Here is a 24,312-nt window from a genome sequence, read left to right on the forward strand (position 1 = left end):
ATCCAAGAAACCAGCTCTCCTTCACTGCACAGTGGATTAACTTCCATCCTAGAGGGGAGAGCAGAGCACTCCCATTGTTCTCCCTGAGAAGCAGTGTGTGAATGCTTGCTGGTCATTTCATGTCTCATTTTGAGTTCTTCCAAATGCCCACAGGTTGAGGCTTCTGGAGCTTGACTGTGGAGAACAAGGAAATGACTGTACCTGTTTACACCATGTACTTCACATAACCTTTTGCTTATTATTTGAATGGCATGGCACCAGTGCTAGAGATAATAAAAAAAATAGAAACATTAGCTATCTGTGCTTCAACCATAACCATGTGTGAATGTTTGAGTGTGGATGTAAACATTGCCATTGTGTGTAACTTCTGAACAGTAGTCTACACAGGCTATTTTAAACAGTTTTTAATTTGGTGTGCTCACAAATTAATATAATAAATAAGGACCAAGATAATAATGGGAAGCAAGGAAATGCACTTAGAATGTTTTATTCTATTCCATGTGGTTAAAAAATTATCACTGTTCATTAATTTTCATGCATTTAGAGAAAAATATTGACTCGCTGAGTCCTTCTCATCTTCCTTATTATAATACAAGTATCTCCCTTGTTCAAATACAAAATTCATTAAGTAGAGATCTTGCTAGAAATATCATAAGACGACTTTGATTATCTCTGCATTGTTAGAACTCTCATTAGTTATCAGAAGCTTTTCTCCTGCCCACTTTTATAATAACCTGCCTGGACTTGAAGCTCCTTACCAGATGTTTTGCCATTTCCATAATAATGGATCTTATTAAAAGTTCTTCTAAAGTCTTTCTTTAAAGGTGTGGATGAAATGAAAAGTGACTAGAATAGGATGAGGCCCCCTGATTATTAGCAATTGCTGAACAAGAGGCAGGAAAATTTAAAGGCTTTGCTTCTTCAAGTTGTTCTATGAAGGTATTCTATTAAAGTCACGAATGTGGATCCTACAGTCTGTATGGTGGTCACTAGCATTGTGTCTTAAGTAATAAAACACAGTGTGAATTTTGTCAGAGAAATAGAGTAGCTAAAGCAGATAACTAGCCAACAGTTTGGTAGGTATAAACACATGAAAAGCCCATGGTGGCTCTGACGTGGCTGGAGTTCCCAAGTCATTCCCCACAGAAGGTAGGCTCCACTGCCCCTTTAAATGAACTTAGGAGACATGTTTAGACATATATTTCTAATAAGGGAATCCTAGAGACAGAAATCAAGGCCTGTGGTTCCTGAAAGGAGCTGCAACAAAAAGGATGGGTTATCCCAATGTTCTGAGGGCAAGGGCAGCACTAAAGGTAACACAGACCTAATCAATCTGGTGCTTTCTCAGAAAACTGGGAATAGGCCTACCTCAAGACCCAGCTATTCCACTCCTTGGAATAGACCCAAAAGGTGTTCCACCACACAACAAGGACACATGTTCAATCATGTTCATAGGATCCTTATTCGTAATAGCCAGAATCTGGAAATAACCCAGATGTCCCTCAGTCGAAAAATGGATAAAGAAACTGGTACACTATGGAATACTACTCAGCTATTAAAAACAAGGAATTCTTGAAGTTTTCAGGCAAATGGATGGAACTAGAAATGATCATCCTGAGTGAGTTAACCCAGACCCAAAAAGATACACATGGTATATACTCCCTTATAATTGGACACTAGCCCAACATAGATGTCCCCTGAAAGTCTTCACTTAGCAGGAGATTGGGATAGATGCCGGGACTTCCTATTGGGACTCCAGTCGAGAGAGGTATGGGAGAATGGGGAAATAGAAGGATCCAGAGGGTCCTAGAAACCTACAAGAAGACCATCAAGGCTGAAAGATCAGGACCCAGGGGGCTCTACTCAAACTACTCTACCAATGATGCATGCAGTAACCCTAGACCCCCTATTCAGATCTAGCCAATGGACAGCACATGTGCCCCAGTTGTGTGGAGAGCAAGGACTGACTCTGACATGAACTCTGGTGCTCCGTATTTGACCACTTCCCCATAGTAGGGAGGCCTGGTGGCACTCAGAGGAAGGGTAAGCAGGCTACCAGGATTAGACCTGATAGGCTGTGATCATATCATAGGGGAAGAGGTCCCCTTCTGTCACAGCCCTAGGGGAGGGGAACAGGGTGAAAGAAGGAGGAGGGGGTATCAGGAAGATACAAGTAAAGGGATAACAATTGAGATGTAATCTGAACAAATTACTTAAAAAATAAAAAGATACACAAGTGATATGTTACTCACTTCCCTTAACTTGAAAGAATGGTTCATTCTCATCAGTGTGAATGGTTATGGATATTGTACAATAAATTCTGTGTATTAGGGTCACACACATTAGTTAATTTCTCAGTGAGTTTGATTACTCTCCTGTGATGTAAAAGCTTTATCTTTCTTTAAAAGTCTAATGTTAGCGAGGTGGTGCATGCCTTTAGTCTCAGCACTTGAGAAGCAGGACAGCCAGTGCTACACAGAGAGACCTTATCTCAAAAAAACAAAACAGAAAAAGAGTCTAATGTTTAGGCTACTTTATACCAGCAAACAATGAGCTCAGTACAGGTCCTCACCTCAGGGATATGATTAATAAATGCCAGCATGTCCGTGAAAGGCAGTTTCAGGACTGTGCTCTGGGGTGGCATTTGATGGCAGTTGCATTCTCTTGGTACATTGCTAACCAGTACAGAGCAGACTCAAAACTGCATGAAACTGCACTTTGGGTATGTAACAAGCATCAACATCTATGTGTAAGGATTAACCCAAAAGTGTTCACAGTGACCGTGTATTATTTGCATTGGAGAGCTAACCAGAGAAATAAAAGATATGTGGAAGCTGGCACCATGCCCAGTAAAACATTATTATTAATTACAATGATCTTACTTTTAAATGTGAATGCCTAAACTACTTTTAACATTGTTGCTAGGGATTTCTGTATTGTAGATTCTTCCTTAGAAACAAAATGCTCATAGAAAATTTAGTTCTAAATATGGTTTTGTTTTAATCAGTGTTAGTAAGAGCAAATAATCCACCAAGTGTTTCCGTTTTATCATATGTGTCTAATAGAAGAGTTTTAATCTATTCTTTTAATATTTAAAGTTCTTTGAACATTTTTGTGGGGTGCAGGTTTTGAGACAGGGTTTCTCTGTGTAGCCCTGGCTGTCCTGGACTTTATAGACCAGGCTGGCTTTGAACTCACAGAGATCCACCTGCCTCTGCCTCCCTGAGTGCTTATTTAAACACTTTATTAATTAACCTATATTAAGAGTAGGGTTTTGTTTATATTATTTTGGTGTAGATGCAATTTTGTAGATAAGCAGTAGGAGAAAGATGCACAGAGGTGTGGCATTCAGATTTCTTTTTCTTCCTGTTTATTTTTAATTAACACACTGCTCTTTCATATTGTCCTCAGGGTGACAACTTTGGTTTGCGTGTGAATTTCTAACTGTCTAGCCTTAAGTGTCACCAGTTCCTGATATCTCCTTGGCGGGCAGCCTGTAGCTCTCTGCTTTCTTAAGTCAGTGTGAGAACATTTTAGACAGTACCTATCACCTATCTATGTCCTGTCCTATGCAATACTAGAACTAGTTCATACTGTTGGGTGCATTTTCATCCCTATCACCCAGCACACATCTGTCCCCTTCCTATCTTCTAGTGCCCATCACTATTCTGCTCTCCCATAAATGAGCTTTTTTCACTTTCACATAGAGCACACACACCATCTGTCTTTTGCTGCCTGTCTTAGGTCATAGGAGTTTCCATGCATATCACCACAGATAAAATAAATCATTCTTCTTTACGCCTGAATAATATTCCACATTCTTTATCCATGGCAGCATAGAATCTTGACTGTTTCAGAACTAGTACAGACCTTCTGAGGGTTGCTTAACTAATTTTAAAGACGTGAGGATTTCTTTTCCATATAGAAGCTTAAGAAAAAGAAAAACACTTGGTTTAAATGTGTTTGTCTTAAATGTCTAGTTATTTTAAGGCTGACCTTGTTTCGTGGTTTTCCATGGCTGATACATAGTGAGTGTAGTGTTCAGAATAGAGAACTTCTGTTTACAAATAGTTCTTTAAGGTTATAAAGGTTATAGGAGGACATAGGGATGAGCGCTGCTGCACTGTGTGTTTCTGGTCTCCTCAGGACAAAGAGCCATTCCTGGAAGAAAGCCTATATTGGTTTGCGCTGCATTCTAGTGTGCCTTTCTCTGAGGCCCGTCCTACAAGGTGTGAGGAAAAACTTTCTGTCTTTTCCTTTCATATCTATTATTCAGCGTTTGTCTTAACAAGTGTGCATGCAGCCAGCTCAACTGTATACCTCAGCAAGGTCAGGATGTAATCTATTTTACACACAGATACCCAGCATCCTCTCTGCTTTTCTCCTAGTGCACTGATAGGCAGAACTCACCAGTCACATCCCCAGGATCCTCGCCCCTTGCCCAGAGAAGAAAGCCTCAGGCAGACCCTCTGCAGATCCCCCACCTCAGCCTGCCGCCAGTGCCTCCTCGCCTGGATCTCATTCAGAAAGGCATCGTGCGCTCTCCCTGTGGCAGCCCCACAGGCTCCCCGAAGGTGAGTCAGTGCCATCATTTTTCTGAGACTTTTAACTGTTTAGAAACAACTAAGGCACGTTTCTCGTTTTGTTTATGGCAAGCCTACTGCCATATCCCTTGCTTTATTGCTATAAAATTACTATAAAAGTTACATAATTACTCAGAGCATGTCTGTAGACCCATGATTTGCTAAAATAAATAGGAGTGTAAGGTATATTATTCTGTAAAATGGATTTAAAAGGTCATCATATGCATTATAATAATTTGCATGCTGTTATCAAATGGTATTTTACACTTATTTTCATAATGTCGTGACAAGAATAATGTGAGGGGAGTATATTTGCATAAGGGCTCGAGGTGTGATACACTATCACCCATGCTTCAGGTGACTTTAGAAGACAGAATCATATGTACTTTCCTTAAACCCAGGAATTAATTACAACAAATTACAATATTTGCACAGTAATTATTTTATTGTTAAATATTAAAGGCATAATTTTAACTTAAGCCTATAGTTCATTTTAGTTTTATGTGGATTCTTTTAAAATTTAATAATAAGAGCGTATTTTGCTTTATTAAATGTAAATTTATAAAAACTTAAATACCATTTGCTAATATGCTTACAGTCCAGGATTCCTAAAGAGTACAATACATTTAATGCTTTTTCCTTCTCTCACACTACCTTAAACCTGGTTTTAAACACATGTGATTCCTGACTAGGGTAGAACTTTGAATTATGTAGACATATGGCAAATTCTTGTTCCTTGGCATATCCTAATGTAAAAAGCATAAAGCATTTACTAACTAGCCATATAAATAAACACTGAAGCTCTGAGAGTCATGCATTGGGAGCATATACCTTCCTCTCACACTTAGACTGACTGATAATTTCATTTTTCATGTTAGGAACCCAGAAATTCACAGTTCTATCAATTAGTGCTTTGCCATTTAGACCATCTCTGTTCTGTTGATACTGTGAAAACAACCAAAGCGAACAGCCCATATGGCTTCCATTGTACTGTGAGGAGGAAAGCAAAATGGACTTTTAAAACTTTAAATATTTGAAATCATTTCTCTCTTAAAAGGTTAAGAAACGGTGACAGTAGTGCTATTGGGCTTTCCTCTGTCTCTTGAATCACAGAAATTTACAAATAATCATTTCCAAGATACTGTAATGGCAGCCAAAACATATAATTTTAACTTTCTGTGTCTTTCTTGTATGAGTTTTAGAACTTTTACATATAGGTTCTCATTTGTTTAAAAATTTTAATGTGATATTTTGACGTAAGTTTTTGATTAATTTTAAATTTTTCATTAGTAATAAAAGAAACTTATAAAATGTCGTGTAGAAACTTATTAGAAATTTAATAGTATCACATGGTGACTAAAATGAAATTCGATGATAATATGAGTCTGAAAGTCTTTTCAGTGCATGGTGCAAATGGTGTTCTTTCTTGGCTTTGTGTTTTGTCTCTTGTGTCTCTTTAGTCTTCTCCCTGCATGGTGAGAAAACAAGACAAGCCCCTGCCAGCGCCACCCCCTCCTCTCAGAGATCCCCCGCCCCCGCCAGAGAGGCCGCCCCCAATCCCACCTGACAACAGACTGAGCAGACACTTCCACCATGGTGAAAGTGTGCCTTCCAGGGACCAGCCAATGCCTCTTGAAGCCTGGTGCCCCCGGGATGCCTTCGGGAGTAATCAGGTCATGGGATGTCGCATCCTCGGGGATGGCTCTCCAAAGCCCGGACTCACAGCAAATTCCAACTTAAATGGAAGACACAGTAGAATGGGCTCTGACCAGGTCCTTATGCGGAAACACAGACGTCACGATTTGCCTTCAGAAGGAGCCAGGGTAAGGAAATGGGCCCCACAGAAGCTGGAGATGCAGCCTGGCAAGCTTTCCAGCGAAAGTTCTGTGCCCAGTATGAAATGCAGGACAGTGCTTAGTTTTTGTTTTCACTGGATAACACACTACTTCTCAATGCTCATTAATTATCTACAGGTTCTTAGCAGTGAGATGCTTATTTAAAGTTGAACACAAAAGAAATGAGGAAAAGACTGTGTGCATAGTAAGTTAAGATGCCGATGCCCCTGTGAGACAGCTGGACCGAGCTTGGTCCCCTTCCTCACTGTCCTGCTGAGAGCTTCTCCCACTAATAGCTCAGTGTTGTTAGAATCATACTGTTCAGTACTAAGTTTTCTTGTTCAGTCAGAACTGGAAATGATGTGTACTGCACGTATCACAGATCAGTCTTCTTGGGATGGGATGTTGTTTAGGAGGACACTATACTTGATCCATCCCAGAGAATTGAACCTCTCACCAACATGTAAAACATGGCCCACTTCACGCTTCCTCACCAAGCAAGCTGTTCCTTATAAAGCAGAGATCCCCACACTTCTAAGTCCTCATTTAAACAGCACCCTTTGTCACCTGTGTTCAGAAAAGAAAGACTCTAAGTGTGCAGGCAACTGAAGGAGCAGCAGCAGCAGCCACGGCGACTGGGTGGTCTCCCAGGAAACCATCCTGAAATCGTTTCTGGTGCTTTACTCCATAGCTGTGAGATCAGATCTGTGGCATCTCTTCTCTTTAGTTAATACTGAGTTGGCCCCAGCTTTATGTTCTTTTAAGAGCTATTATTGTCTATTTCTTCAAAATTATGGATTGAATTTAATGTGTCCATTTGACATTTTGGGAAACAGGGAGAAACAGCATGCATAGTCCCAGGAGGAGACTGAGAAGCATAAGGGCATCATCCTCAGTTACAGAGGGACTCAGGGCCAGCAGGAGTGCAGGACACTGTCTCATGTGAAAAAAGGAAGCCATGCACTGTCATGTACTCCAATATGCGTGTGCACGTGCATGCATGTGTGTGCGCATGTGCATGTGTGTGTGCGTGTTTGTGCACTGTGTGTGTGTAAGCACCATGATGATGAAAACTTTGTGTGGTGACATCATTAACACTAATAGTTAATAATACTAGTAAGTCTATCAGAAATATCCTGTGGTAAGAAGAGTCAGCCCTCAGGGGCAAGATATTAAATACAGGAGCATCGATTGCATACCAGGATTGCCTTGCCAGTGGCCTTCCATAGCACTGTTCTCAGCTCCTATAATTATGAAGAGTCCTAAGGATTTCTTTAAGGTTAACTAAATATAATGTAAGTGTAAGGAGAAAGCACATAGGAAAAGCTAGACGTCATTAACCTGTCATCAAAGAACTTTCCCACAGCCTGGAGTCCTGGCTGGAGAAAATTTGGGGGGGTTGGTTTTGTTTGTTTCTCCTTTAGCCTCTGTTCATTTGTGCATGGTGACAATTGTCTTGAGAAGAGCCTTGGAAGAAGCTCTCATCTGAACAGACTGTTTGTCCTCAGGCGGCAGGGCACACCATGTTTTCTGAATGACTTCAGAAATGCTTAGTATAGTTAACACCAGATCCAATTCTTTGAAGACCCCTTGTTTCTGGGTTCTGTCAGATATTACCTTACAATAAGTCAGTGTAAATACAAAGCTGCCCTTCTAGAACACAGCTGTTAATTTTTAAGATGTTATAGTATAAAAATGGGGTGAAGATTTCTTGTAGGTGTGGATTTGTACTTTGTGATATTAGCCGTAGTTCTGAAATATTAATAGAGGCTTGTTACGGTTAGTGAAGCTCACTGAGAGCTGGGTTTTCATCTTGTTTCTAATTAACCTCTTGGAGATTCTTGGATTTCATTCACATGTCTCTCTCTCTCTCTCTCTCTCTCTCTCTCTCTCTCTCTCTCCTTCCCACTCTCCCTCCATGAGTATTTCACCATGAAATAAAAGAATAGACGTTTCTCCTAATTCCTTATTTTTGTCATATCATTGACTTCTTCTGAGGGGGAAGAAAAGATTCTTTAAGGTCTAAACTACATTGTGTGTATTTTATTGCCATGCTTATGTACTAAAAGATTATTTCATGTCGTAAGAAAACTGCTGCTTGAACCAACTCTTTGCAATAGTTATTTTAAGATGATACAAGCTTGAAGATCTTACTTCTGGGCATTAACATTGTACCCATCTATTCTTACTGGTTCCTTTTGAGAGTCCGAGGACCCAGCTGGTCTTAGTGATAAACACTAACTTGTCATGTGCCTTGCAGTGACATTGTTCTACAGATGGTCCTGTGTCTAATAATCTTTTGAAGGTATCGCTAGATACGGGTGTCACATGATCCCCTTCTTGTGATTATGACTTTTGCACTTTGGGTGAAGGAACGTGTTCATACATATCATCTTAAACTTATCTGTGAGTTCCAAGAGCTGGTTTTCTAGAGGAGAGCCTTGCGTCCACAGGTCTCATTTGCAGTGTGATGCTGGAGAACGCACGAGGAGGTACTCTTTAGATTGTGGAGGCGTTATAGTCATAAAATAAGGAGTACATTTGCTTTGTAGTTCGATAAAAAATTAATATCTTGACACCCTCATGGCACACATACATACATTCAGGTGAGCACTAATACCTATCAGATAAAAGCAAACAGGTAAATATGTTTTTAAAACAAGCATCCTCTTCTTCAATGAACAGATTTTTCATATAATATTTTTCCGTACAGCTAAAGGGTCTCAAATGTTTGTCCTTCTGATATTAGACAATCTGTGAGCCACAAGTAAAGGATCCAAGCATACAGGTTAAGATTACATGGTGCCCAGAGGGACACAGGGAAATCAGTCTAGGGTAGCCGGGTTTACAGTAAACTGCACAGCCCAGATTGGACAGCTTCCACACGGCTGAGCCTTCGGGAATGTGCTTCTTTAGTCATCCTCACTCAGCTGCATGTGTAGCTTGAGTTCGGCCACAATATGGGAATGCGAGGGTTGTGAATGAACTACAGCCTAAAAGCAGCACAGTCTACGGCCCAAGAGACAGATCGGTGATGAACTTAATAAGAAAATGCATGAAAATCACACATATATATGTAGCTTACTGAGAAAGAAAAGGAAATCCTGCAAGGGAAAGCAGAAAGGGAATGAAGTTTTCTGCAAGAGGGGCCCCTGGCTGGAGGCTGACAGAGAAGACAGACAGGGGAACCACCCCTCCCTCCTTGGAATAACCGGAAGGAATATGGCAAGCTAGGAAGTGTGGACCGTGATAGTAGGTTAATTTGGAAAGGAGAGTTGTGTATATACAGAGTAAAGGCATGTGCAGTAAACCTGGGTAATACAGGTTGAAACCAGTTTCGGTATGAAGTTTTTTCAGTTCTTTATGCAGGAAAGAGCTTTCAAAGTAGTCATATCTCCAGACTAAGATAATCCATGATGCGGACTTTAAAAGTGTAAATCCTTAACCTTTCTGGTGGACAGATGACAGTCATGAAGGAGGCTGAGCCCAGAGACAAACCACACCTTCAAGTGAGTGGGTGGGACTTCACCGTGGGCTTCTTCAGTGATGCAGCCTCTTGTTTCCACCATTTGCAAACAGGTCTTTCAGATTTCTAAAGAACAAATGATATTTATTTTCACCTAGATGCTTGTGGTATATGGCAAGCCCTCAGATAGTGGCAACAACTTCTGGTCTGATCAGATAGGTAAGGTTGAACGTGGAATTCAGAATTGCATGTTAGATTTCATCCTCCAACAATTACCTTTTGGAAACAATCACATTAGTGTCACAGGATGGAGTCCCAGCACATGTAAGCCCTTGGCTGTTTGCATGCTTGCATAATTCCAGTCTCCTAATTAGAAAGAGCTATAGAGAATCTCCTATATGGTATTAAGAATATGCTTAACCCTCGGGACATAGTGTAGAGCGGATTACAGGAAGGCCAGCTACTAAGCAAATGATGTGTATTTGCTAAGAGTATTTCAAGAAAGTCCAATGTTTCTTCCAGTGATAGCAAAGAAATTTCCCTGGTCAGAGCTGCCACTGTTGAGGCCACCTGTGCCGTTGTCATTCAACATTCATGGAGGCCCCAACATTATATGCACATGAGCGTGTAAGGGAGTTTACTATGAAATGAGAAAGATATAAAAGACTATATTTTCAAACCAAAAGGTATGATGTGGCATTAATTCTCCACAAAAGATAGCTACAGTACAGACATCAAATAAATTGTTCGCTTAAAGAAAAAACTCTGAAATTTTAAGAGACATGAGAAATCTTTAAGCTACTATCAATAGTAATTGTTTAATCCATTAGATAAAATGCTATTTCACAGTTTGAAATGTAGTCATTTGTTTTACAAAGTAAAGAAGAAGTTACTTACTCCTGTAAGTTATTACCCTTCCAGAGAGTAAGACCTTAGTAATCGATTTTGTGTTTTCCCAATGATAACTCTGTTGTCTGTATGATATCCTTTTATTTCTTTGTGTGTGTGTATTTGTATGTTTTTATATGTATACAGGCATTCTTTTGTATATGCATGTATATGAATGTATAAATGTGTGCAGAGGCTCCTGGCCTCCATCTTCCTCTAACACTCTCCCACTTTAAATTTGTATTTGTGTGTTTAGATTTTATGTTTATGGGTGTTTTGCCTGAATGTATGTCTGTGCATCATGTACTTGCCTGTTGCCTGCAGAGGGCAGAAGTGAGCATCAGATGGGTTGCTCTCAGAATAATACAGTTAGACAATTGTGAGGCATCATATGGGTGCTGGATATTGAGCGTGTGTTCTCTAAAAGAGTAGAAAGTGCTCTTAATCACTGAGCCATCTCCCTGGCACGTCTATCAGATGCTTTATAGGGCCTTTCGCTGAATGCAGAGATCACTGATTTGCTAAACTAGGACCGTCTGGTGATCTCCTGTGGTCTGTCAGCATAGTGCTGGGGTTACAGATGCATACAGCTGTAACATGGAGCCTGGAAATAGGAACTCTGGACCTCTTACTTGTGTAGCAAACACTTTAGCAGCTGAGCCATCTGTTGTGTCAGGAGACTTCCTTTGTGAAGTTCAGTATCACACACACTATTGTGTAAATTGTCTCGTCAGTGTATAGTTCTCCTTTATCAAATTTGAAACATGCTTTTTTATCCATATCAGTAGACGCTTGGGTATTGGCATTCCTGTTCAAGTGTGTTCATATGTTTTGATTATAAGATTATAGTTGGCTTATTGTCGAGCTAAAGTCAATACTGTGAATTATTTCCACAGCTCCCTTTTGTTACCAAACTTTTGTCAAGTATCAACATGATAGATATTATTACCCAAAAGGACAGCTCAGTCCACAGTTAAAAAACAGCAAACCTTTCATTTTACACAAGTTTTAAATGTAATTTTGACAAAATCACTAGATTTTATTGCAAAAGTCTTAGACGAGGTATGATCAAGCAATGCAAAGAATTTTGGTGAAGACTAGTTTCAAATACTCAACATCATAATTGGCATCTGTAGCTGGATGCATGTATTCATCAGATAAAAGACATTTTCATGTTAAAGGATTTCATTGAACTTTGTAATGATTCATATCTCTTAGGAAAATTCTCCTCTCTAGCAAAGTTCAAAAAAATTTTGTCATGTTCTGTTACATGGTCCTCAGTCAAAACCCATGATAAAATCATTTCATTTAAAGATATGTTTTATCAGGGCATAACTGCAGTGTTGAATCTAATGAGGGGAGACTGGGGAAAGAAAATTTGAACTTAAATAGGCTCTAGGTTTTAGAGTGAAATTTTAATGCTATAAAATTGGATTTTTTACAATAGATGGGCGCATCGCTATATCTCAGATGTAATCTTTCAATCTGATGATAGGTAGGGTACCCAACGTCCTTTGCATTTTTAGATAGTCATCACTGTTTAATATGTATGACAAAGAGATGTTAAACAGTGGATCTGCACTTACTCAGCCAAGCCAACTGAAGTTACATCTCATCCATCTTGATCTGCTACCAGTCATCCATTTAAAGATGGATTAAGAGTTTATAAAAGAAACAAATGATAAAAATATCTAATGGTTACTTGCAAACCCCAAAAGGCCTGTGGTCTTGTGAGTATGCCATTGCAAAGACACCATTCCATTTTTAGCATCGTTGAGCTGCCTCAGGTCCAGATCATCAGAGAGGCAGAGACCCGTTGTTGAGGCAGTTTCTCCAGCATTACTGCTTCACCCAGAAACCAGAAGCTACGGATCCCCAGTGATGAAATGTTGGCTTTGCATAGCACCCTATTAACAAGGGAACCGTTATTTGTGGTTTTTACAAACCAAAAGTATATTTAGAGATGACACGCACATGGAAAGCCAGGACGATTGTCTCCTCATCTAAAGTGGCTCTGAAGCTTGGCCTGGGCATAACACTGTCCTGCCTGAGTCCACTCACACACTGTGGTATCAGTAAACTGAAAATGGTCCTAGTAGCCTTAGGAAGATGTTTGCATTGGGGGGAGTAAAATGGGAACTGTGCCCACATTTCTTCTTTCTCTAACCAACCCCTACTGCAACAAAATCTGCCGTCCCAATCTGATGTCTATAAATTATAGCATTGCCTTTCAGTTATGTTTAAAAATCATATTGTAACATCTTGTGAGTTATGGTAAGTTATCACTTATCCTGCTTACTCCTGAATAAACTCTATGATAGTGCGTTAGTCTAAATAATCTAAAATTATATGAGCTATGTGAAATTCTAAGAGCTTCTGTGGTTTTAGGCTTTGCCAGGAGTTAAAAGTCCAGTAGCTAACCCATTTGATTTACTTTCAGGTCTTTTCCAATGGACATCTCGCCAGTGAAGAATACGATGTTCCTCCTCGGCTTTCCCCTCCGCCTCCAGTCACTACCCTTCTCCCTAGCATAAAGTGAGTTCCACTGAATTTGGAGATTGTGTGTACACATATGGTGATACGGAAAAGAATGGTTTTGAGGTTCTTAGTACATAAACTGCAGGATGAATAGAAAGGATTCAGTTAAGACAAAAGGAGTTTAGTCAGACTTATAAATCCAAGTATCATATCTTAAGACCTCCTAGTTCGGATGATAGCTCTTACAGCCTTACTAAACTCCTGAGAAGACTAATAATACAGCAACAGGGCAAGGAAGCTTAGTGTATCCTCCATCCACAGAGAGGGGAGAGCTGCAGAGCCAACTCTCTCCTCCAGCTGCCTCCTTTTTGGCTTTATCCCAGTACCCAGTTTGACATCAGTGAAGTTAGCCCGAGTCCCCTGCTTCTCAAACCTCTTCAGTACCGAAGATCTGTAGATAGTCCTTATGGAGTTTTTTCTATCCACTTAAGATTCCCGTGGCCAACCCAGACTCACAGCTAGACTTCTGAAAGACCCTTCAGGATGTCATCATATCTGCCTCCAGTTGGTATCGATGGATGTAAAGCTGGGAAGTGGGGACATGGCATGCTGGGCAGTGAGGTGATGTCTAGCCAAGTCCCCACTCTCCTTCTTACATACTCTCATCATTGAAGCTGATTCGCCTCCCTGCTGGTTTTCCCAGCCCTCTTCCTGCTCCCAAGCCAGCTTTGCTTTCTCTTTCGTCGCTCCGTCCTCTTCTGCCAGCAGTAAGATCCTACAGACTTTTAACCACCTGAAGAGTTCCTGCCTTATTCCTGATGCTTTCCCTATAATTGTATGCACACCTGTCTTGCATGGTGGTTTGGATGCAGCAAGCAAACCCCCACTGACCATGCTCCACTTATTCCTCAAGCCTCATGTCTCAGCCTCTCCCTTTTATAAAAACTCATGTAACTTCCATTCAATAATTGATACTGACTGACAATGGGAGGACTGGTAGTGTGTACCTGTAATTACAGCACTTGGTAGGCTGAGGCAGGAGGATTGCCATAACTCTGATGCCACGTTCAGATAGATAAACAATGAGTTCCAGGGCAGCCTGCACTACAGAGAGAGTCCCTATATTAAAAAATAGTAGTAAAGACTGATTTGCATTCTTCCTGTTGCAGGTTATTGTTTTGTATAGAAATAATTATGTGCTCTACTATAGTGTTTGCCTAATTATAAAACAAACGACTGGGTGGTTTAGAGGTCCCAAACTGGGTTTATGCTTTTTGAATACTCCCAGGGAAAATTAACAAAAACAAAAAACTTTTTTTAATTGTTTGGTTTTTATCTAGTAAAACCGTGAAGTTTTGGTTTTTTCTTTTCTGTTTTTTATTTCTTTCCTTTGTTTTTTGGCTATGCGTTGGTTTTGACGGCCTATATTAGACAAGAACTCGATCTTTTAGTCACACGGCTGACCGTGGCTAAGGTCTTCTCTTATAATTAAAAGCCTCAGAGCTCTAGTCCTTGAGTACCCATTAGATTTAGTTTAAAAAAAAAAAAAAGAAAGAAAGAAAAAAGAAAAAGGAGATGCTAAATGTCAGCTTCCAGAAATCTAATACACTCTAGAAAACAATATTTTACCATTTGTGAAGTCACAAGAGAATACTGCACCAAACAGTGCAATGCTCATTAGCTAGTTCTTTAAGGAAAGCCATCACAGACTGTGCCAGTGAGACATGTTCATACATGAGATGGGATGAATCTCCAAGGATGGACACAGACACCAGGATGCCTGAGATGACACCAGAGTGGAATTTGAGACCATTGAGAGGACAGTAGAGAAGCTGAGCCCCTTCCTGCAGGAGTGGCCAGGTCCAGGAGACACAGCAGTTAGAAGCAGTTACAAGTATTCTGTCACAAAGTCTGTGTTTGTGAGAACATACTTGACAGTCTAGTTCCATGTAAATTCTAGCGTGTGCACACTCAGGAAGACATGTGAAGTCTGTAGCTTCTGACTTCAGGCTTTTAGGAAAACAATAGCTGCAATGGGCCCCGTTCCTGATTAGCTCCCCTCCCCTGTGTAAGCATGACTGGAGAAGGGGTTGTGTTCCCTTTGTTTATATTTGGGCCTTCTGTACGTCATCACAAACAGCAAAATCATAGTGAAGGGCACTCACCGGTACGTCTCTAGCTCATAGCTGTTTTTCCTATGAAGTCATGAAATTCTGCAGTCAGCAGTTGTGTCCACACTTTACTCCAGCATTAATTACTTGCCCTGTTTTGAAGTAGATACCCTTTCTGGACTTCTAGGTTTAACTTAAATGTTACCTAAATTCCTTTGAGCTTCAACTCTCTGCAGCAATTGTTATCAGTTACTCACTATGTGGTGCTAATGATGTTGGAAGTTTAGGTGACCTGAATGCTTTCTGCTATAGCTGGCTGGCCATATCCTATTGCAAAAGACAGTATGGGTTGAACTACTGCCCTTACTAGTATTAATAATATTATAATGGTTATGATACTTTTGTATAACCATTATATTGTTCACATTATTATAATATCTGATATAATGTTGATAATGAAATTGTTCTACTGGATAATATCCACATAACTTATAGTAATACTTCTCTACTTTGACCCACTGCACTGTATGGTCCACGTCTAAGGAGCATACATCATTGGAGGATAGTAGAGCAAAGGTCTTGGGAAACAACATATACTCACTGACATATGGTTGTTGGCCATTCAGATCCCTGTTGCCAGCTTAGAGTCTTGGTCCATGTTCAAACACCAAGGCAAAGTAAAGTTGTAAATCACTGTCTAAAATGAACTTCTAGTTCTCACAAATATTGAAAGCCACAGTGCTAAAATAAAACTACCAAGCTAGAAGTTACACTTTAGTTTCCACTATTTTGTTAGAAATAGCTATCAAGGTATGATTATTAAGCAGTTGATGGTGGTACTCGATTCCTGTTTTCTTGAGGGCAGAGAATATTCTGTGAGATTTCTTCTCAGGCTAATCTTCATCTTGATGATTATTTGACTCTTATTATGTGATTTATAGCTCATTTTGAAAATATGGAAGTGTAAAGTGAAAGTGAAAAGAAATAGTCATTGTTTGTAGAGGTAATCCATTTTCTGATTTTTTTTTCCTAAATGGTTTCTACTTAATATTTCTGACAGTTAACTATGAGTATAAAGCTTTAAGTAAAAGCTTGAGATACTGCTATTTATTATAACTTCATAAAAGAGAGGACAAAAATTTCATGTGGATTATTTTACTTTATATTTAAATTATAGTATAATATATACATTATATATAAATGTGGGAAATTATTATACGTTTGCTTACTAAATTGTATTTGACTAATTTGATTTTTAAGTTTAATCAAGTAGAAGACTAAATGGTTCAAATGTTTATTGTCCTTGGCACACTGTACTGTCAAATGAGCACACACAATATTATAAACGATAATGGAGGGCATACTTTCACCTGAAACAGTGTAGTAGAATGCTGAGGGATGTCACTGCTCTCAGAGAACGGTTGCCCAGGCTTCTCTGTTTATAGGTGGACATTGAGCTTTTGGCATATTCATCACAGGCTGTCATATACTTTGGAACCAATACTACTGGGTTCATACCATGTGGGAGGTGATGATGTTTGGTCTTTTTACACATCTTGTAAGTAGATAAGGTCCTAGTTTGGAGGTGCATTGAGAAGAAAGGCCGATTTGTGCCCAGTTGTCTTATGTGTATTCTGTTGCTGTGCTCATCAGAGACTGGGGAGAATGAGATCCAAGCCCCAGCAAGTAGGGAATGGGGCTCTAGTGAGGGAAGCAGAAAGTAAGCAGGTCTGAGCATTGGGTGTTGTCAGTTGGAGCTAAACTCTGGGAGGAAAATCCAATGTGGGACAGGGTGTCTAATGATACACGGGCTGTCACTCTAGATGTGGTCCTGAGGAAAGGCCTCTGTGTCTTTAAGCAGAAACACAGGAGAAGCGAGGGAGAGAGCCCAGTTGTCTGTGTGAGAAGCCTGATCCTGGGGCACAGCTATACAGCTGTTGCAGCTCTGTCTTCAGGTTAAAAGCAAATCTGTGGCATCACTGCCAGTCAAAGCTTAGTCTGAAGCTGGAGGGTGCAGCATGCTCGCCTTTTCCCGATAGGGTAAAAGGACCCTCAAAATCACTGTAGAACTCATGCCAATATTATGTGCTGCAGACACAAAATAAGGTTGTCAAATGTCACCATTTTGCTTTGCTGGTTCTCTGGGCTTTGGCTTCTCTGAATTACAGATGTTTCTTGTTCAGATAAGAACAGTCTAGCGCAAGGATCATGAAGTAAAACATGGCAGCTTGAGCTTTTATTTTAATAAAAACATTTATGCCTTTACTTTCTGCCATTAGTGAGTGAACAGAGACCTTCCATATGGAAAACAAGTAAAATGGCATATTATTTGAAATGCTTTTCTGTCTGTAGAGGTTCTGAAAATTGTTGCTCTTTCTGTCTTTTTTTTTTTCCCCCAGCTTGGTCATTTTCTTCTCTAATACCCCCTCATTATTTTTATCTAAAAGCTTGTAAGTGCTCAATTATGTGCAAAAATAGGGTAATCCTTGATGAACTCAAGGTCTTCCCTTAAACATGTTGCAATTCTAGACAGAAACAGGAAAATAACAGTATAGTAAACACATCAATGAAAGGACATATGCTAAGTGTATATAATAGAAAAGGTCAAAGAAAATTACTGAATTTGTTGCCAGTTTCACGGGGATTTTTATAAACATGAGAAATGTGAAGGGGTCTGTTTTTTGTTTTCAAAGAAAGCTGATGTGTCAAGGGTTGCTCCGCTTAGGAAGGAACCCCACTTGGAGAGGGTGATATTTGAGGTCTGTTATAAAGGTGAGTGCTAATAGCATGAACAATCAGTGTGCCCTGTGGCTATATACATCACTCTGGGAATATGCAGTTTAGGGGAGGAATACATTTGTGAGCCTTCAGCATTTGAAAGGTGTAAATACTCACCAAGTACCTCAGAAAATATCACTGTGATGCCTGAAAATCGACCTCTTTTAACATCATGCATGTGCACACACATTAAGACAGTGAATCAGTGTGTGTTTAGGAAAGCTCAGATAGCTTTCAAGTTAAGGGGATAATAGTTTTGCAACCTGGAAAAATGTATTCGCGTGTGTTATGACTCAGAAATGGCAGCAGAGTGAGTTCAAGACATGGCAAGAATGCAGAGTAATAAATCGCTATTGAAGTAATGGATATAAGTGGCCAGATGACGATGTGGTATCTTTAATTTGGAGCCAGCCAAATAGCTTGCCCTGCTTTATCCCACTGAGGTCCTGAAGGAATAAAATAAAATAATATCTGTCATTCAAGGTATATAAGTGACTGACTGATGTAGCCACGCCCCTGAGTCTACTGTCTAGATAACACATGAACAGTAATTCTTAGTCCATTTATGCTGCCTCTTCTTCACTCACACTATACAAAAGTTTGTTAAAATGTATAGACTTTGGGTCTGCATAATTTTACTTTTTTTAACTTAAAAGTTCTTTAAATAAAGTTTTAATAAAATTTTAAAACCCTTAGACTTAAGAGAAAGTAGAGGACCTTATTTAAGGACTTTATTAAAATGATGATACATAGGAACTACCAGGATGTATTTTTCATTATAAATAACACATAGCTCTCTTCAATTCTAGTTATAACTCACCAGAATCTATTTAACCAAATAAAATCTCCAACTAGTGATTTCTAACACTGAACCCTTATTTTTTGATAAAATATTAGAAAATTATTGCCTGTCATATTTACATCGGTTGTGTGACAAAACAACGAGTGCCATTTAGCCAGCAAAGAACTTCTTCTCTCAATGAAGGTAAAATCTAGAATTAGCCACACCAGGTGTAATTTTTGTAAATGTTTATTTCTTGCACTGACAAGATGGCCAATGAATAGAGGCATTTGCAACAAAACCTGACAACCTGAGCCCAGTCCCTGGGAACCACATGATGACAGCAGAAAGTAAGAAATGATTGCCACAAGTTGTCCTCTGGCCTGCCCACACACCTTGGCACAAGGACATACACATAAATAAATAATAAATGTAATACAAATTAAAAATGGTTATTCTTTCTTTATAATGAAGTGCTTCTTTGGAAGTATTAAATCATTGGAGTTACCTATAACAGATAATAAAAGTTTCTGCCATTAATGTCATTATTGAATATTAGGTAAAAGCTTCTCTTAAGTCTCTGCAGTATCTTCCATGAGTTGTATGGAGTGCATTGAGACTGAAAGTATGTTGGGACAAATGATAGATACAAATGGGGCATTTTCCTCTGTCAATGGAGACACCCTGGTCCTTGCAGTAGCTGGTGAGCTTGATGTCTGTTTGGGAGGATTTAGAGTTTGCAACACAATACAATTGTTTCTTACTCTAGTAAAACGTCTTCATCATTTTGAGCCATACCTGATGCCTGAGGTTGGAAAGTGTGTCTTCCAAGGAAACATGGTAGCTGTAACATTAGGGTTTATTAATGAATGGCGAGGCCTGTGTTCTGGGCCGCATGGCCGACCTTCTGTCGCTACAACATTTCCAGGCACCGTTAATTGTGGTTTGGATCCTAAAGTATCTCTAACAAGCATGGCTTTAAAAATCAATCTTTAAAACTTCAAAGAAGAATTAAAATAGTAGCTTTTGAGACCTCCTTAAAAAAAAAAAAAAAAACTTTTCTTTGATCTCTGAACTCTCTAGAAATTTATCTATACAGCTGAAATTTTAAAACATTAGGGTTTTCAAAATAATCTTTCCAAATACACACATAGACACACACACACACACACACATACAACACCTCTGAAATTATTTTTCCATTGTAACAACTGTTCAGCCTCACTGGCCTGAAAGTGAAATAATTATAGAAAGTTCTCCAAAATTCAAAGCCTTTTGACCATGGCATTAGGGATATGCAACTGGGATAGTATGTAAATGTTCCAAAATTTGAAGAAAAAAAAAAGTATGAAAAACTGAGACACTCAACCTGTGGCAAGTGGCAAGAAGCAGTGAACATGAAAAATGCATGGGCGTGATTGCCTCGTGTACCAAGGCCTCTTGCGCCCTCTACAGAAGGTGCTGAAACATTACACTTTTTTAAACACTTCCTATGAAGTTCATGATAAGTAAGATGAATTTGGATCCATGTCTTTCTAGTGTCTTGCAAACTATTTGTCTGTCTCCCAGTTGGTCAAGTTGTGTTTGAACATATTTCTTTCGAAATATTTCTTGGGCAGTAGGAAGGTTAAATTAAATTCCACACAGGAAGTAGAGTATTTTTCACTTTAATTTTATATATTTACCCATATCATCAAGTAAAAAGCTGAACTTCATCATGGTATTAAATAATTATTTTATTCATTGTAACTGCTCGTATCAACTAGGTATTGCAAGTTATAAAAATGATGCATTTCAAAAGCAAAGGTTTAATGAATTCTTTCATTATCTGCTTTTAATTCTGGTCATTTTTAGTTCTTAGTGCTGTGAGAGAAACTCTAGCATTAGAATTATCAGTGCACAAGAGCGTTAGGTTTTTTCATTCATAGCTTTTTTAAACTATAGGAACTAACCACAGACAAGGCCGAACCTTTCAAGAACTCCGTGCTTCCAGTGGGTGGAGCTAATTCTTACCACCTTCACCCATTTACACTACATGGGTGGGGACAGCTAACACTTTAATTGCTTGGGTTTGAATAATTGCGAACGTTTTCTCTTATAGCTTTATTTATAAATCCCTTTCTTTTTTAATAGTTTACCTTTTTTCTTACTGTACCCTTTAAAACCATAGGCATGAATATTGATCTTAATATTTTAAGGCCTTTCCATTTACATTGATATAAGAGTAGCTTTGCCATTTGTGTATGCTACATCAGACCTTCCTGCTCTGAATATTTATGATGTTTAAAACAGGTTTGGATTTTTTTTCCCTGTTGGTAGGTGTACTGGTCCATTAGCAAATTGTCTCTCAGAGAAAACAAGAGACACGGTAGAAGAAGATGACGATGAGTACAAGATTCCGTCATCCCATCCTGTCTCTCTGAATTCACAACCATCTCATTGCCATAATGTCAAACTTCCTATTCGGTAAGAAAAAGAGCATCCTTGTATCATCCTGCATCTGCATCAGCATCTTCATACTGTCAAACATGGGAGCTGTTTGTATGCCGTTGGATAGTATGTGTTGGGCTAAAAGTCCTGTTTCTAGCCTATCATTCCTCTATAATTTCTTCATTAATTTCAGATAAAACATTTTGCTGCCTTCTCCGCCCAAAAAGCCAAATTACAATTTAATAAAATGTAGCTATACATTATACATAATGATGATTAATTCATGCATTTCCTCTAAGATATTTTAATGAATTTCATCAGCTCCAAGCATATATATCATGAAGAAAAGTTATTCCTTAGAAACCAATATTAAGGAGCTAGGTCAACCTTCTTTAGAATTTTTTTCCGTAATGTGAAGCCTAGTATAATTTATATTCATTTCCTTTCTTGATATGTAATGTGCTTCTACTAAAATCGTAAGACCGTTGGGGGAAGTCCGAAAGTCCCTTCTCGTAACTTCTTTTTTGCCCAACTACTGTTTACCTTCTCTTGGATGGTGTAAGAATATAAAAACAGTAGTTCTGTTTTCATTTTTGTTGTTGTTGTTATCCTCGCTATAATGGAGACATTCTTGGTCTGTGACATGTCCACCGCATTGACTTTTATAAGACTTATTAATAGTGGCTTTTACATATTGAACTATCATTTTGTCTTTAAGCAGAATCATGGCCTTTCATGCATAAAATTTAATATAATTAATTATAATATCATTTATATAGTTTTTATCTTACTGACACATCAGGTATGTAGCAATCTATTCCTAGCTTTAAAACCTATTTTCTGAACTTAGGTTTCCCCTTGCAGCATATTCCTGAATCCATTCTTGGCTCAGCTCTGCTTAGCCACTGTGGGTGTGGCCTGGGGCCTCCTGATGACTGGGGGAGAGGTGACTGTAAGCCTGCCAGTCATCTGCCCCATTTTTACTCACTAAGCTAGTAGAGGGTAGGTCATGCCTTCACTAACAAACCCCAGTTTCTTTGCCTCTTACTAATGAGTAGTAATTTTTAAAAGCTGATATTGAACAAGATCTTTTGTTGTTTCTTTGGGATTCTCATTCTTTTCATGACTGTAAGACCAAAGGATACAATTTTAATTCATCTAATTTTAATTACCACATCACAGAGGATGATATTTCAGTGGCTGACCTCTTGGATACTAAAACTAAATTTGAATGAAATCCATCATAACCATCTCCCCACAGTTATGAAGAAGTAATGAATGTTACTAATCCCTAAGTTTAATTGTAATCAATTTTTAAATCTAATTTGTTCTCGAAAGCCACTGGATGGATGTCACCTCATGTCATCCGCAGAGTAGCACTTCCTTTTCCTGTATGTCACTCATTCCCCCTTTGGAACATCAAGAAAAATAAAATGTCAACATGTGGGAAGCGAAATAGTAAATGAATAATTCAGTTCAGTTTCATCAAAATCCATCATCATTATGAAGATTCAATATGTAACTGTTCTTAAATGAACCATAACTTGCCCGTTAAAAAGAAGTGGCCACCAGAGAGAAGAGAAATGAATTTCAGATGAATCACTCTTGCGGTATCTATTGAAATAGCCACTGTCTTTTCCATTATGTGTACTTTTACTTTACTCAAGAAATCAGAGCAATTCAAAAGGAAAGTATAAGACTTCACTGTCTTAGCTCAGATGCTAAAGAGCAAGTGTGCTTTGTCCCCTGGCCCTGCTACACCCTCCCATGCCCCATCTTCCTCCAGTATTGATGCCAACATGAAGGTTATGCCTTTTGACTGATTAATACTTACCTGCATTAAAACACTTGATGTGTACCTGAAGCCTTTGCTGGCATTACTTCCCTAAGGTAGCAAAGAGCCAGCGTTTGCTCCTCACAGAAATGAGATAGGTTTAGAAGCTACAGGACTTTGAGTGTTTTCTGCAGAACTTAAGTGAGATTGCTGAATGCTTCACAGTGGTTACTCTCTTCTGAGGCCCTAGTATGATTTCATTTCAAAGAATGCTAAAGTTGAATAAACAAACCCATTCAGTGTCATCAAATACTGAGGCCATTAGACCTTACGTAGTTTCATGTGGCATATCTGTCTCTGTCACTTCAGAGCTTCTGTCAGGTGCAACTGAAATCTTGCACAGATGTGTTTAGGTTTTCACCTGTTTTAGTAGCTCTTGCAGTTGGAGAAGGAGGAAGACCTTCAGACATTTACATCTGATTTTCAAGTGTGGGTCCCAGTAACTGCATATTGTTGCCAGTACTTTGTCTAAAGAAGATGATTTGTTTTGTTTTATAGTCTTATTACCTTAGTAGGTATGGCTGTCCCCTCTGTGATCCTCACCTCACACCCACCATGACTTTTAAATGATTCTTGCCCTCTGGTCTCCACATTAGGTCTTGTGATAACGGTCACTGTATCTTGAACGGAACTCATGGTACGCCTTCAGAGATGAAGAAATCAAACATCCCAGATTTAGGCATCTATTTGAAGGGTATGTATGGAGTGTACTTTCCCTCACCATATACATCCTAGTGGTCGTAACTTAAAGGAGAAGTTCCCTTCTGTTTTCCTACTGAAAATACATTAAGGTTTTGTGTTGTCCTCCAGGAGTTGTTTTTTGATTAAGCTTCTGACCCAGTGCCATTACCACCTGCCAGGCCTCCACCCCTGGACCACTCAGAGCATGGCTTTTCACTCAGCAGGATGCCCTCTGACTATGATCTCCTCACCCCTCCATTAGGGTGAAACTTTAAAACCACCTTAAGCAGACTCTGCATGCTCTCCATAGCTACATTATTAGAGTGAAGGCTTCAGCATTATGTAGACTCTGGTTGAGACTGGCCTAAATTTAGATGGTTCTCCAGGTGATAGTGGCTCCTGGGTTCATGTGTCCATCACTCTACTAGATAAACTAATAGCTGTGGC

At 39.2% G+C, this 24,312-nt stretch overlaps 1 protein-coding gene across 1 annotated transcript in view; it reads left to right on the plus strand.

Annotated features, from left to right (window-relative positions):
• The window catches only part of LOC127192738 (E3 ubiquitin-protein ligase CBL-B), a 95,503-nt gene that overhangs the window by 51,318 nt on the left and 19,873 nt on the right, over positions 1 to 24,312 (plus strand). Inside the window, exons 8-12 of the mRNA XM_051150038.1 lie at positions 4,389 to 4,574; positions 6,044 to 6,406; positions 13,213 to 13,307; positions 21,240 to 21,386; positions 23,781 to 23,878. Of these exons, the coding sequence (XP_051005995.1) occupies positions 4,389 to 4,574; positions 6,044 to 6,406; positions 13,213 to 13,307; positions 21,240 to 21,386; positions 23,781 to 23,878 (889 nt within the window). The remainder of the gene's footprint in view (positions 1 to 4,388; positions 4,575 to 6,043; positions 6,407 to 13,212; positions 13,308 to 21,239; positions 21,387 to 23,780; positions 23,879 to 24,312) is intronic.

The sequence above is a fragment of the Acomys russatus genome, chromosome 8 (genome assembly GCF_903995435.1).
Source record: "Acomys russatus chromosome 8, mAcoRus1.1, whole genome shotgun sequence".
Lineage (NCBI taxonomy): Eukaryota > Metazoa > Chordata > Mammalia > Rodentia > Muridae > Acomys > Acomys russatus.